At 35.6% G+C, this 15,136-nt stretch overlaps 1 protein-coding gene across 1 annotated transcript; it reads left to right on the forward strand.

Annotated features, from left to right (window-relative positions):
* The first annotated feature begins 2,740 nt into the window (after window positions 1-2,740).
* Window positions 2,741-14,447, forward strand: LOC590896 (fas apoptotic inhibitory molecule 1). The gene is made up of 5 exons (XM_031000482.1): window positions 2,741-2,828; window positions 4,626-4,760; window positions 6,193-6,415; window positions 6,759-6,808; window positions 10,101-14,447. The coding sequence occupies exons 2-5, from the start codon at window positions 4,650-4,652 to the stop codon at window positions 10,248-10,250; spliced, it is 534 nt and encodes a 177-aa protein (XP_030856342.1). The 5' UTR covers window positions 2,741-2,828; window positions 4,626-4,649; the 3' UTR covers window positions 10,251-14,447.
* The last annotated feature ends 689 nt before the right edge of the window (window positions 14,448-15,136 follow it).

The raw sequence follows: 15,136 nt of genomic DNA on the forward strand, positions 1-15,136 counted from the left end.
TGGCTTGTGCCGGTTCGTGAAAATATTTTTGCTACGTAAACAGCAAAATAATATTTTCACGAACCGGCACGAGAGTCCAAAGCTTCGTAATATTAATAGTAATTGTCATTATGCTTAACAAATGGAATGTATAGAAAATACAGAATATTTTCCTTTCATTGATATGTATTTTGTGATATAAAATTTGACATGAGGCATGTTTCTGGCGAATTCAAAACGGGCTAAACGTAAAACGCGTTTTTCTCAGAATGTACTTATTTCGTTGCGCGTTGGGCTGTGCCGGTTCGTGAAAACGGCGACGAATTATTTCGAAGATAACAAAAGGTCTGGTGCTTGTCTATTTTGGTCATCTTACACTTGGTGACCGAATCTCTTTGGATTGATATTTTCTGAAAGCCCCTAAAGCCCTCAAAGTCCCACTTACGGAATAGTTAATGGAAGCTCTTGAGTCTCATGCCAGAGGTCCCGGTTCTTGAAAGCGGTTCCGGGGAGCAGGCACGTTGCCAGAGTTTGATGTTGGGGGTGGGGGGGGGGGGGGCACATACATGTAATCGATCGAGGTCAAGGGGTCTAAAAAATTTCAACCGATCCTGGAAAATGTTGGGGGCACGTGCCCCCCCCCCCCCCCCCCCGTGGCTACGTGCCTGCCGGGGAGTGGCTCAAGCACCCTGCCTCCCCCTAAAAAAAAAACAATTTGATTTTGAAATTAATTTAAGTCAGGTACGTGCACAAAATAAATGCCAGAACCCACAGCCTTTACCCCCTTCAAAATGTTTACTTACAACCGCGCCCGCAATATTTGAACCTTGCTTACGACATTTAACAACGTATTTTTACCACATTTGCCCCAGGGCCTCTAGACTAAAATGTCTTAATTGGATAACTGTCAATCGTGGGGGTAATGATAGTTGCAGGGCCCGCGGGAAGAGCAGTCATTTATTATTGATATTGGGAAATAAGATCTAATCATCGATTATCGTAATTAATTATAATCATTATTAAGTTTGACTGTGATCATTTCCGCCCGTCGTTGTTTGGACACATCTATGCCACCAATACCAGGAAAAAACGTCAGGAAAAAAAAAAGCGTCACAAAGGCACAAAATGTCAGAGGTAAAAATATTAGCCTGGAGGTCTAATAACATTATCCTATAAAAGCAGCGTATTCAATTGAATCTGAAATTGCAAGACTTCGGATTATCTTATTGAGTCAATTACACTCCTTGTATTTAAAAAAAAAAAATTATAATCTCATTCGATGATGAAAGTTCTGAGAAGTTCTTAAATTCAAACCATCTTATACTGAGGAATAACCAGAAATATGGAATGAGGCTAACAATTCTGAAAAGGCTAACAGTATAAGTTGTAGTCCTACCACTGTCTTGCATATATCACTCATCCTAGAACCATCGCTAGACTATTTTAATGAGGGGGGGGGGGGGGAGTGGGCGACGATTGTCCGACCAAAATTCAACAGTTTCTTTTAGATCATCTTAATGTGGGGGTGACACCGCCACACCCTCTCTAGAAACGCCCTTGCCCTTTTTGTTTTAGTAGACACGTTTCATAATACCTAAATTTCGATAACTGAGATGATAGTGGTCGTTCGCATGCTCCCTCCCCACCACTGCTCAAAAACTCTCCAAGGCTCTGTATGTAACAGACGGTATGTAGTGGCGGAGGGACCGAGGGGAGTCAGTTCCTAAAATCTCCGGTAAAGGGGCGCTTTTTTGCGAGACAAAGTCCGGCCCATATTGACTTTCACGACGGAGATATATTGAGGAGGTACCTTAATTTATAAGTGCCCGTTTACATCTCCGATGAGTTCCCCTGATACTTTGACAAGTCCTCCTTTTCCTAATGATAAGTGCTTTGTTTCCCTCTGTAAGTCTGTAGTAATTCATAGGATTTTGAAGTGTACTTCTGCATCTGTCCCCTCTTTGAGGAATTTCATTTTACAAATTAAAGTGAAACTTTAAGAAAGTCTAAAAAATGGGAAAGGGGGCACACCCCGCCTTTATTGTATTTATTTTAAAAAATCACATTACAATGATGCCCTATAGGTATGTTATGCATTTTACTTTGTGAGGTTGCATACGGGCTAACGATCGAGAAAATTTTACGATTTGTACTATTTGGGGCTTTGCATTTATAAGAGTCCTTTCCATCACACAGCCAATTAAAACATGCTCAATAATGTCTACACTTTTCTCTTTATGGGAATAGGTTATATCAGGCAGTTTTTTCGAAACAATCCTTTTTGGATGTCGACTCCTTCCTTAATGTACTTACGGTTTACAAATCTACTTCATTTGAAAGTGAACACATTTTATGCAAGGAGCGTATAGTGACCGAGCGAGCTTTTTAATAATTTAAGAGTGAGACTTTGAATTTTTGTGCACATCAGTGCCTTGTCCATTCATTTTCTTCTTTCCTTTCTTCTTTTCCCTCTTCTCTCTCCTTTTGGAATAGTTTTTTTTTTTTTTTGAGGGGAGGGCAGCAGCTCCAAGCCTCTAAGTACGCCAGTGCAAGTGATTATCATATAAATATGGAGAAAAAGAAAACAAAACAAAAACACACCCTTGATTGTAGATTCGCAATTAACGCGGCCGCCCCACAGTACTGGAACGTATAATCCAGTTCTGTGGACCGCCCCCACCCGGTCCGCGCCCGTCGTTAAATATTTTATGTTGTTCATGTTATTTGCTGTCTTGTTTACTCACTGAGCTCTATACAGTGAGTGTGTGGTACTGGTAGTCTCGCTGTGAGCGTTCTACAATGATCGGATGCACAATTAGAGTCTTTTCACAGTAAAGATTCATTATACGGTATGTGTTATGTGTCATTTTAATTATATCAGTGTGAATTTGAATATGAGATCTAACTTTCTAAATTTATGTAACAAGTAAAAAAAAATGTGAGAGAGCAGTTTTTATTCGTGTCGTGCTGTGTACGTGTGTGATGGGTTTCTGCAAGTGTGCGACTTGATTGGGAACAATCCCGGGCCGAAGCAGTACCCTTCGCCTTCCGGGCTGGGCCGGCTCCGTTTGTTGCTAGCGATGGAGCAGGCCGCGGCGCCCGTTGCCAATGGATTTAAGACGCCGCGTTGCTAAAAATGGGATAGCTGATAGGTTATCCACCATAGATCAAATTTTCAGTATTAGGGGCTAGGGGTGTAGTCCACAAAGATTGGCTAGCTGATCAATAGAGAAATTTGTTAATTTGTTGGTGGCGAGCGGCAGACTAGGGTCTAAATGTTAGGGATTAAGGAATAAAGATAAAATTTAAGGCTCAGAAGTTTGACAGAAATTAATGAACCATCATATGATAACACCAGGAGGTCGTTTTATGAAGCCAACTCCATGACAGTCGTATACTTTGTTGGCGACCTAGCAACGGAGATGTCAGGAAGTGGATAAACCGTTTCACAAAACCACATGATCTGCAGCAATGAATTAATTATTTTGATAGACTATTAGCTAAAAAAATATATATTCTTTGCCAAGATCCATCTGATTTTATCGTGAATTACCAAATTTGATTAAGAGGCTCAATTTTACTCAAACTGGATGAAAAAGCAAAAATCTAAGTTAGTGGTAGCACAAAATACAAACACCCAATTCGCATGAAAACATAATACAGTGTATGATAGATCTAGCTTGATCTAGATCTACAAATGTATAAAGTTGAAACTTGAGGTTGCTTTGGCGACGAGAGAATGGAAATTTGCAAGTAAGAGGATACCATACATGTAACTCATAATACCCCATCGAAAGAAGACCCTGAATTTTTTACAAGTTAAGAAAATAGTTTTAAAAAATATATTTTTATGTCTCATAATTTTAACATTTATTTATCAAATATATTTATGTGATATGAGTTGTATCAAAATTGGGCTTGGAAATGGAAAATATCTTGAGAAATACCTACATGATAATTGTTGTCAATTCTCATGAGTCTATAATTACCGGTACAGACTTCAGCGACTTTTCTGTGGTAGACCAATGTATGTAAATATGATATTTGTCTCATAAAACCTTAAAAGAACAGTTTGTATGTTTTTACAATGATTTTTTTTAACTTTACAGTGAAATGAGAGCTTGAAGATTAAGAAATAAGTTTTATAAACAAATTTCAGTTTTAATTTTAAGCTGCCCATAGACTTACTTAAAGTTGCCTTAAAATGGCGTTCTGAATAGATATAACAGGTTCGAAGTCGTGATAAGGAATTGCTGTGGAAGTGATATGCCGTATGACAGTGTATGGAACCAGACATAGTCTCGGCTCAGTGGAACGACGATCTACATGTACAGTATATAAGAGACTGACGCTTTTAATCTATTTGGAACTGTCCGATTAGTAGCTTGAACTTCTTCTCTCGAAAGTGATTGTGGTCTCCCTGGTGGTGGGCTATATCCTAACCCCATACTAGTGGATGTTTATTTCATGAAATCTTGACATCTGTAGTCATGGACTAGAAAAATATATAGAGATGCTCTATATTTTATGTCTGCAAACACTACACTGTAATGTACATGTAGTTAGTGGGAATTTTACATTGCTTGCATGTTGTCTTAGCTCATTTCTAAAAACTGTCCGTCACATTGATCTTTTTTTTACTGCAGGAATCAGGGTAAATCTTGTTTAAAATGGCTGACGTTGTTGCTGTGTGGAGTGTTTCTCTAAGTGATGGGATTCACAAGGTTCAGTTTGAGCATGGGACTACGAGCGGAAAGAGGGTCATTTTTGTAGATGGCAAGGTAATGATGTCCACAGAATATCTTTGTTTTATGAATTCATTTTCCGATGTACCTGTATATACCCATTACCATTTTATTACTTGAGTAAGCAAACTAAACCAAACCAAACACAAAAAAATACAATATGTATGGCTAACCAGATGCCTAATTTCCTTAAGACAGGTTCATGTACATATGTAGAACTTTAAAGGAGAATCCCCAACTTGCTCCTGTAAGTAAGATCAGTCATGAAATACTGTGAAACAGGCCACTCCAGGAGGAGTGGAGAATGTGCCTATTTGTAAAGTATAGACCTGAGATTGCATCCAGTGAGCACCTCGGTCACTGGATGATAACTATAACTACATTGAAACTGGTAGAGAGGTATGTAAGAAACGGTTTTTAGGATGGGGGAGGAGAGGATATCCACATGCAAACCAAATGGTGAACTTTGACGTCCAGGTTTAGGTCTCGTCTCTGTGGTAAGTCTTTATCTATGGTTTATTAAAGGTACTATGTCCCTTTTGCAGCCAACCTCAAATGCTGTAGAACTTTGCAGGAATTATGAATATGTCATGTATGTCCTATCTGTGAAATTTAAACGTTAGCAGTGTCCTCATATTCAAATTATGCAAGGAAACCCGTTTACTTGCTAGACTTCACTGTCAGACACTATTGAGTGACTGACTGGCTTTTTTTCTTTTTGGTAATAACATACATGAAAAGAGTTGTAAAGGGTACATGAGCATTTGTCTACATCAATAACCCACTTCTTGTGATGGCCAAGATTAAACTGATTGAATCTTTGCGCATCATAAAACGTATGACCATTCGGTACAATTGTCTGAAAATCAAGACTATTACTTTTGAGCTCTATAGCCCTAAAGTCGATTTGACAACTAATGGTCGTTATTTTCCCACTTGAAGACATTTTTAAGCCCCATCTTTTTTAGGGAAGTTTTAAATTAGTATTATCTTTCAAATGCAGTTCGAATTTAACTTTTTCATTTTTTTGGCCTGCAAAAGGGACATAGTACCTTTAAGTGAAGAAATGTCAAATCTTAATTCTCGTAAAATTACCAAATTATGTGTAGCTAAATGATGAATGAATCATAGATATAAAAATCAAATATGCTTATTTCATGTCATTATCTGATTCATTTTGTTCAGTTGTTTGCTTATTGAATGTAATATGTATGGAAATGTCAAGGAAGATAAGGCACTCCATGGAATAAATGAAATAGATTTAAATAGTTAGACCAGATTTAATTTAATATGAATATACAGTAGACTGTAGGCGATTGTTTTTGCTTTTGTCCATGTAATATATCAAGAAATTTTGCAAATTAGGCACTCCATGAATAGATTAAATAGACTCAATATGAATATAGACGATTGTGTTTGCTTTTGTCCATGTATTGTAATATATCAAGAAATTTTTCGAAATTTACAGGAGATTTGCAGGAAGAATTGGATGTTCAAGCTGGTCGGCAGGGAAACGTTCACCATAAGTGGTACCAGGGCAGTCATTAACATAGATGCATGCAGCGGTTTTGCATACGAGTACCAATTGGAGGTTGGAGGCAAGAGCTTGGAGAAGTTTGTGGAGCAGAGGAGCAGAACCTGCAAAGTCTGGACACCAACGATAGATGGAGTTGGACATAGGATAGTTCTTGGTAAGATACTGATGTTCACATCATTTTTTGTTGTTACTTTGTCATTATCTGCATGTTAAAGTACATTTGGCGACAACATTTGCAACAATGTAATTTATTTGATCAGGCTTACGTTGTATCTAATGTACAGCTTATATACATGTATGCTGTTTTCCCCTCTGTCTTTTTCTCTCCCTCCTCCCCACCTCCCCTCCTCCCCTCCCCCCCCCCCCTCTCTCTCTCTCTCTCTCTCTCTCTCTCTCTCTTAATGCATAATTAATAACATATGGTGCTGGAATACAAGTAAACAAATTTTAACATCATTTTCATGAATATGATTGTTTCTTATTGTTATTCTTTGCAGAGAAAGATTCTATGGAAGTTTGGTGTGATGGTCATGTTCTAGAAACAGCAGTAAGTACACACTATATTTGGGCCATTCCATGAGAAGAAGGACATGACATCAAAAAAAGAAATGTACCTCTTATGTTAATTCTTTGATTTATCACTAACCTTATGCCATGGATGTTCATAAAACATTAGGGCCTTTCAAATTCAATACAATTTTTTTTTCATTTTTGTTGATTTCCTAAGATCTCAAACTATCATCAAAAACGTACATGTGGGACTGTAGCTGAAAAAAAACAATTTATTGCAGTTTACACAGGATTCTTGTAATATTTTTTCCTGAAAATTTCGCTAAATGGAAAAAGATGAATATATTTCCATATTCTAAGGGGTCCTGTGATATTTAATCTATTACATAGGGGTGAAAATGGCCTCCGGACAAAATGTAACGCGAATTACCGTAACGTGAGTTACCGACATATTTGCTTCCTGCATTTTACTAGTCCATTGTTTCTTATCTTTAATATTGTGATCTTATACTAGTAAGTCACAACCTACTATCAAATTAAAGTAGGAAAGATTTTGTCAAGATTGTCTAGTATGAGGAGAAAAGAGGGTCTCGTAGAATTGACCATGTCCTTTTTTTGTAACGCGAGTTACCGAAATTCAATAATCCAAGAATCTAAAAATGTTTGTTCTTCAATTTTCTTTTTTGTTTCATTCAGTTGTTCTATATCTACCCTGTCCATGTTTGAAAAAAGTATCTTGTAGATCCTAGCAGTTCTAAAGATATAGGCACATTATCGTGTCAATGTACCCATTAAGTGTAACGCGAGTTACCATGGAATGGCCCATTTCTGTTTTAAATTTGAAACTACACTGTATACACTGCTTGACGCAGAGTGCATGCGATAGCTGTTGCCAAGTGATATCTTGATCACACCAAAAAGGCTGATTCCTGACTGAACAAGTTACATTATCTCAATTGCCATAATCAGGTCGGTTTGGTGATGGTGTAATGCAAACCTCTGACAAGGTCTTTTTGATCACTTTGTTCAACCATCATGGTCATTGAGGCATTAGTTTGAGAAATGGTCGAATCTATTGGAATCTGGCCCTGGAAAGGATAATGAAAGACAGGAATTTTCGAATATATGAACAATGTCTCATACTCCTTGTTTATAATAGATACTGAACTTAGCACAAACTTAACAATAGATACTGAAGCTGGAGTACATGTACAGCACATGTGCCGTTTGTGGTACTTTATTTTTTCTATTATACTTTGCATTTATCAAGATATCTGAGCAAGACTACTTGGGTACTATGGTACAAAATGATAGATCAAATGTAATATATAATCACACCCTGGTCTGCTAGAGACATATTTATTTTAGCTTTCTTGATCTTCAATTCAAAAGCAGTTCACTAGCAGGATGGAGTGGTTATAAATGCCTATATATATAGTATATGCTATTTTTGTCTCTGAAATTATGAATATTGCTAATAATTTAGGGAGAGGATATAATCATGTCTGTGGGGACCTTTAAAAGACATCTTTATAATTAATCTAATTAGGACCCTGCTGAACCAATGAACCCGGACAGAAATTATTGATGTACCAGGTTGGGATGTACTGTATCTTTGTGTAAACCAGAAGGAAAATATGTATGTGCTAATACTCAAAAAGACTTGTACATGTACTAATGATAGAAGGAAATGATGTGTTTAATTGCCAATTTAGAATGAATTATTTTTATAGCCATGACATGACAATGAATGGCTCCTTGATATATGACAATGGGTTTGGTACTTTGTTATATCTGTGGAAAGCATCCCAGAATTGGCTTGAGTTGATATTGAAATCAATACTAAACATATCAATACCGGTATGTGGATGAAATAGTGACTAAAAAAGGGTTAGAGGCTGCAGTAGTTTGTTTACAATTATAGAATACTAGCTTTTGATGTCATGGCAATCATGTACATGTACATGTCATCATACAAAGGAATTTAATTTTGATTGTTTTACCCAAGAGGAGGGTAAATGTATGTACACTGTATACAACGAAAGAGGTAGATGTTTATTAAAAAGCCATGCCTCTCTGATATTAGTTGATCATTACTATGTAATAACGTAATGGACATATTTTCAAACTTAATGTCTGTAGCGCTATACAAGTATGTTAAGTGATTCAAATAATGATATGTCTGGCTTTTATGTGTGCATGCCCAATGGTGTGTGAAATGAGTAATTAGCTTGCAGGAGTGCTCATCAAGGGACATTATGCTTTACGGAGGCAAAACTGCCGTATATGTGTGAAAGTCTGCAAAATTATAATATGTTGTATGGAAGAAACCATACAGTAAATACATGTATTTCAAACATGTTTCAGAATATATCATCATGTTATAGTGTAGTACATTTGTAGTCATATCAAAACTAATACAGGCTAATCTTTGTAGCATCCTCCCTCCCATCTCTCTCTCTCTCTCTTTACATGGGCTTGCACACTCTGTATGTACTTTGCATCTGACTCGAACCCTTTCTCATTAATTTTTCATGAGCTGTTCATGTGCTAATTAATTTCTTCTAAATCCTCACATAAAAGATATTTTATATAACTACTCAACATGAATGTCTTTATACATGTAACTCTCATTCTCACATCATTCTTGTGTCAGTCCATCTGATTGTTTATACGGCTTGCCCAACCCTCTTGATTCAACTTGAGATTGGGATTGCATAGACTTTATCATTAAGTTAAAAATGTACCCTTTCTTTATTTTATTTGATAAACATTTTCATATAACTCCTCCAAACCTCCAATTTATTACATGTTCAGTCATTCATTTAAAAAAAGCACCCTTTGCTTTAAAATGTACTTTTTCCTTATTTTCTCTTAAATGATACATGTACACATTGAATTGTTTGCCTACTCCTCTAAACCTGTAATATACAACATGTCTAATCAACCTGTGGGTTTCTAACATGCAACAATCTAGTTGCCTGATGATATGTCAAGTCGTCTTGTATGCCTGTCCATCTTCCTGTCTAAAGGCTTGTTCAAATATGATGCAGAAAAACTGCAGCTTTTTTAATGATGACGTAAAATGTAAATCGTTAAACATTTTTGTATCTTGTAACACAGAGCTCAGTGAATACGCAGAGGACCTTTGTTGCACACAGTTGCCATTTATTGAAACTTAAAAACCATATCTTAACAAGCCTTCAGAGATGTCTCTACCAACTTTTGCCTCTTCATATGTCTAAATTGTCCTACTATCTCTCCCTCCTGTCATATATACTTCCCTGATCAGTGCTTGCATTGTGTTTTCTTTGTCTCTCTCTTCCCAGGGTGAGTTTGTGGAGGATGGTACAGAGACCCATTTTGAGCTGTCAGGACGCGCTTGTTACATCAAAGCAGTCAGCAGCGGTAAGAGGAGAGAGGGCCTCGTCCATTCACTCGTCATTGATGATAGGGAAATCCCCGAAACGATGGAATGATGTCATCATTTATACTATTACACAGACAACACTGACTTGTACATTGTAGGTATGAATTGTGAGCAGTACCAAATTGAAACAGAGCGTTCATTCTGCAGGCTATTGTAACAAAAAAAGGAAAAGAGATGAACATTACTGTGGAGATTTGTAGAGAGATCATGAGTGGAATTCCTGGGATTGTTTTTTACAAGGTGGAATGGAATCTACAGAATCAGAAGGCAACCTAATGACCAAACTAGAAAATATCACAAGGATCCCATGCAATGGTGGAACTGTGTTCCATTCTTTCAATGTACTTATGCTGAATTATATCTAAACATACTCCTCACTGAACGAAAAAAAACCTTGAAAGGCTCGATCATACAGTTTATGACGCGGTGAACTGCTTGTCTTTTGGAAAGGCGAGTGGTGTGAGGAAGTGAATCTGGGCGTAACAAAGGTAATATGCATCCTTAGTAATCTGAGTGTTATAAGATGCAGGGGTCAGAAAGTGAATCATGTTACATGTACATTTATCTTGCTCTGGCTGTGTTCCCGCTGTTATTTACCATGGCATGTGGGAACAAAGCTAAAGGAAAAAGATGAAGAAAAACAGTGTTCAATTAAATAAAACATGTTGAAGTTTCTGTGTGTATTAAAAAACTGTTATAAATATTGTCACGAGTCTACGTGTACAAATGTTCATGTTTATATCTCCACAAATATTAGAATCAGCACTATTAGAATGTAACTTGGACTGTCATGAGTATGAGGCACTAAATATAGAAGACATAATAACAGCAGTGCTTTCCTGTATGTTCAACAACACATGAAAGAAATTTGGTATGGACCAGTAGGATTTCTTTGCACAATGCATCAAAGCTAGCTGATATCAGACTGCATCTGATGCACATGCATATCCAACATAAAGCAACAAACACCGTCATTTGGGACGGCACAGAGAATATCCTACCAGAGAGCATACAATATTATTCCTAGCAGTTTGTTTTATTTGGGAAATCTGCCCCCCCCCCCCATGTGGGTAGTTGTTGCTGATATGCACAATATGTAAAACCTGTCCATTGTCTACCCCCCCCCCCCTCTCCTTGAAATACAGGACTTTTAAATTATTACACCCACTTTTGATGGTAATCGGTAGATGATTTGAATCCCCCAATGATCAATTTGTTATTCAATCATCAGTATTTCTGGATAAAAATACTGTGTGCACTATACATGTACATGTACATGTATATAGTCAGTTACTTGTATGATGAAAGGCACTAGATATATTTAAACTGTAAGAAACATTTATTATTATTTGTATACATTTAGACAGTCCATGTTTGCGGTCACTATTCACGTGTGAAAATTAAAATGGCTTTTAAAGTTTTAAACAGGGGTGTCAAAATGTACATCAATGAGTGGACATTTTCTTGCTACTGATGAAATTGTGTAGTTGAGTGATTGTTTTAGATAATTTATTTGTTTTTAAATTTTAAAATTTAGCACATAACTTTTGCATTATTTGATTCATATTATATTTTTGTAAGTAAATCAAACATTTACGTAATTTTATTATTTGTGTTGCTTACATGTAAGTTGTTCTTAATTATTATTGTGATAAAGTGTATTTATCTAATGTACACTCAGCAGAAAGAAAGAAGAAAGTGCACACTAGATACGGTTAAGATTTTCAGATACAATTTTTAATGTAAAGTTATCTTTCATATATCGATTATCAAATAAACATACCCTTTCAAGAAATCAATTCAAGGGTAATTTCAGTGCCCTGTTGTAGTTCCCCTAGATATCTTACTCGGCTTACTCTGGACCTACCCCTTTAATAAAAACATCCATAAGATGTTGATATGAAGTTTTTAGAATTTGTTTAATTATATTGTGAAACTATGTATGTATTCATGGAAAGTTTATATATTTTTACATTAAAAAAACATTCTTAACAGGATCTTAAAATGCTGCATATAGGGAATTTTTCCTTAAAAAATGACACAGGTATAAATTGCTGAAAGAGTGAACAGGGATTATAGTGTTGGGTTTATTTAGCTTTTTATGGTGTGTAATCTGTTGTACTGTAAAGGCCTTGTACGTGACTGTTTATTGCCAATCAAATTAGAAAATGCCTAAGTCTGCCTAAGTCAACATATAATGGTCTGAAAATAGTGAAAAAACAGCACAGAATAATTTTGTGTTTGACTATTTTCAACCCAGAATATATTTTTTCCATCTATATTTTGTTCTGAAGCTTACACATTTTGGGGGGGTCTATATTCCATTTTTTTTGCATGAGAAAATATAAGAAAAATAGTCTAGTGTACTTTAAAATACCACAAAGATATAGAGAATAAATTTAAAAAACATTCATGTGAAAAACAACCAGGGTGATTACACTTTTATTTCCTTAATTAGTATTTTGACTCTTGCCATCACAAACATGTTTTTTTATTTAAATCGGCATGGATGTTATTTTTCTTTCTTTCGGATTTATGAAGTACTTCAGTGATTTAGATAATTCTTTATTATAATATATTTTAATATTTTATTTATTTGTTTGCTCCTAAATTTAATGTCATCTTTGTATACAAACCTACAGCAAATGGATTTTCCCCCCATTGCTTTTAATAGTAATCAATTATTTTTTTATAAAATTCGTAATGCTTAGTCCATAAATCTTTCCTAGCCTTAACTTCCATCATGAGGTTATTATGAGGAGATAATTATGTTGAGAAATTACCCATTTTCAACCACTTTTGGGGTATTTTTTGCCAGTATGATGTAAATTGTTGAATCTTTCCTAGGTTAATACAACTACAACAAAATAACACTACTCTGCATGCACAGAAACAGACACTTCACCACAATGAATGAAGCCATGACCAGAGTCTAGCTCTGTGAGTCTCTGTGTCAAATAAGATTAAAATTATTGTCCAGATTTTGAATCGGCTAAAGTAGAGAGCCTATGTTGTATGCTGTCAATATAGTCTCATATTGCAGACACTGTTACACATGGCAACTGACAAGGGTTTTGGCCTGCAACTAAAAAGCACTATGGCAAATAAAAACTCTGGTTTATGTGTTAATTAATGGCAAGTGGAAAGCTCCTGATGTGTATTAGCAGGGCGTTATCAGATGTGCACATTACTTTCGACAGTTTTATTTTGCAGTGATGTTTGTTTGTTTTTGAGGTACCGTAGTTTACTTTATCATGTGTAAACAAAGCTTAATTAATATTTAATTCAACTTTATATTAAATGATGTCTGCAGTTTGTGTGTTATTTAGTGCTTGGAGTTTGTAGAAAATATTGATTACAACATAAATGAATTAATTGCCAATTGGGTTGTGCTAAGTTCAACCTCAAAGTACTGCTAGATAGAGATACATGTATATCAACTATTTTTTGTAATTAGGGTATTTTTTATCTTTGATTTGAAGGTGTTACTAATTTACATGTATGTCATGCATGATTTATCATTGGAAATAATTTCCTCACTTTTACTTTTTTTTTTTAAAGATTCTGTTTATAGTAAGAATGAGCTGTTCTCTGTAGAAAGAATGATAGAATTGGTGAAGAGAAAAAGACATTGATGGTGTACATGAGTGATAATTCTACATACAAATAATTCAATATTATGAAAAGTACTTTATCTGCCAACACAAATCTTTGGGTTCAGTTGTACCAGGTTTAGAGAAACAATTTTACAGGTAGAGTTCAAAGCCTGTCCCTAGGTACATCAATAGATGCAAGGACTTGACTTTAAGATAAACATAGGTTTAACATGACCAGATTGGCCCTAAAGGCCCAAGAGATTGACTGCACACAAGATTTGGTCTCACAAGCCAATTGTTTGGAATGTTTCTGACCCCCCCCCCTCCCTCCCTCCCATAAAACATCAGCTACATGACTGTATAGACTAAAGGTTCAACACATAAGTTTTGTTGACCTTTGGTCTAATGACCCTTTTATCTTTTAGATCTTCAATCTGTAGTAAAATGTGTTATTATGGGTGTGTAAATATTGTAGATGATATTGTGATTTTGTTCAAGTAACCTTTAATAATCACCTTGAGTTTTATGAGTTCTGATATTCCATGTATTCATGATAGAATCATTAGTACTATGTGTACAGTATATTATTAAACTCTATCATTCACAAGAATTTATTGAATATATTAAAACATATATGAATACCCATTGAATTTACGGAATATGATATCTTTTTTTTTGCATGCAGGCGTGTTAGTATTGAATTTTGAATTGTATATCGCACCTGGGTCAGCAATTAAAGCACCTTTACCCATAATGAAAATACATTTTGTTCACAATTTCTGCTAGAATATTAAACTTTAAAGAACCACATTAAATGGATTGGCACCAAAAGTGAGCAAGAACTGTTCATGTTCTGGTGCAAAGCAAACACAGTAGATATTGAAGAAGATACATACTGGGTAGAGAGGGAAAAAATAAAAAATAAAAAAATAAAAATTGATATCAGGAAGAATACAGTATCTTTTCACTTTCGAAATAGATTAGATTGAGTGAATTATCTGAAGATCCAAATAAAGCAGTCCACAAAATAATTACATCACACATGGCCAGACACATTCTTTGCTCTGAACTTTGAAAAAAATCGTGAGTATATTCTTTTTTGTCATGTATTTATAACTTTCAGCTATCTTTCACTGGCCTATTTCTCTCACTCTTTTTAACTCAGAAGAACTTTTTGTGGAGGTGCAGTGATATAAAAAGTGGTAGTATAAAAGAATAAAAGTGAAAAATAGGATAAGAATTAAAGGAGGAGAATAAGGAGAAGGAGAATGATTAAAACTTCGGGACTTGCTTCTAACTCTAAGTTGGATCTGGGAAAAGAGTTGCGACCTAGAGTCGG

This window comes from Strongylocentrotus purpuratus, unplaced genomic scaffold (assembly GCF_000002235.5).
Source record: "Strongylocentrotus purpuratus isolate Spur 01 unplaced genomic scaffold, Spur_5.0 spur5_scaffold_6, whole genome shotgun sequence".
NCBI classification, from domain to species: domain Eukaryota; kingdom Metazoa; phylum Echinodermata; class Echinoidea; order Camarodonta; family Strongylocentrotidae; genus Strongylocentrotus; species Strongylocentrotus purpuratus.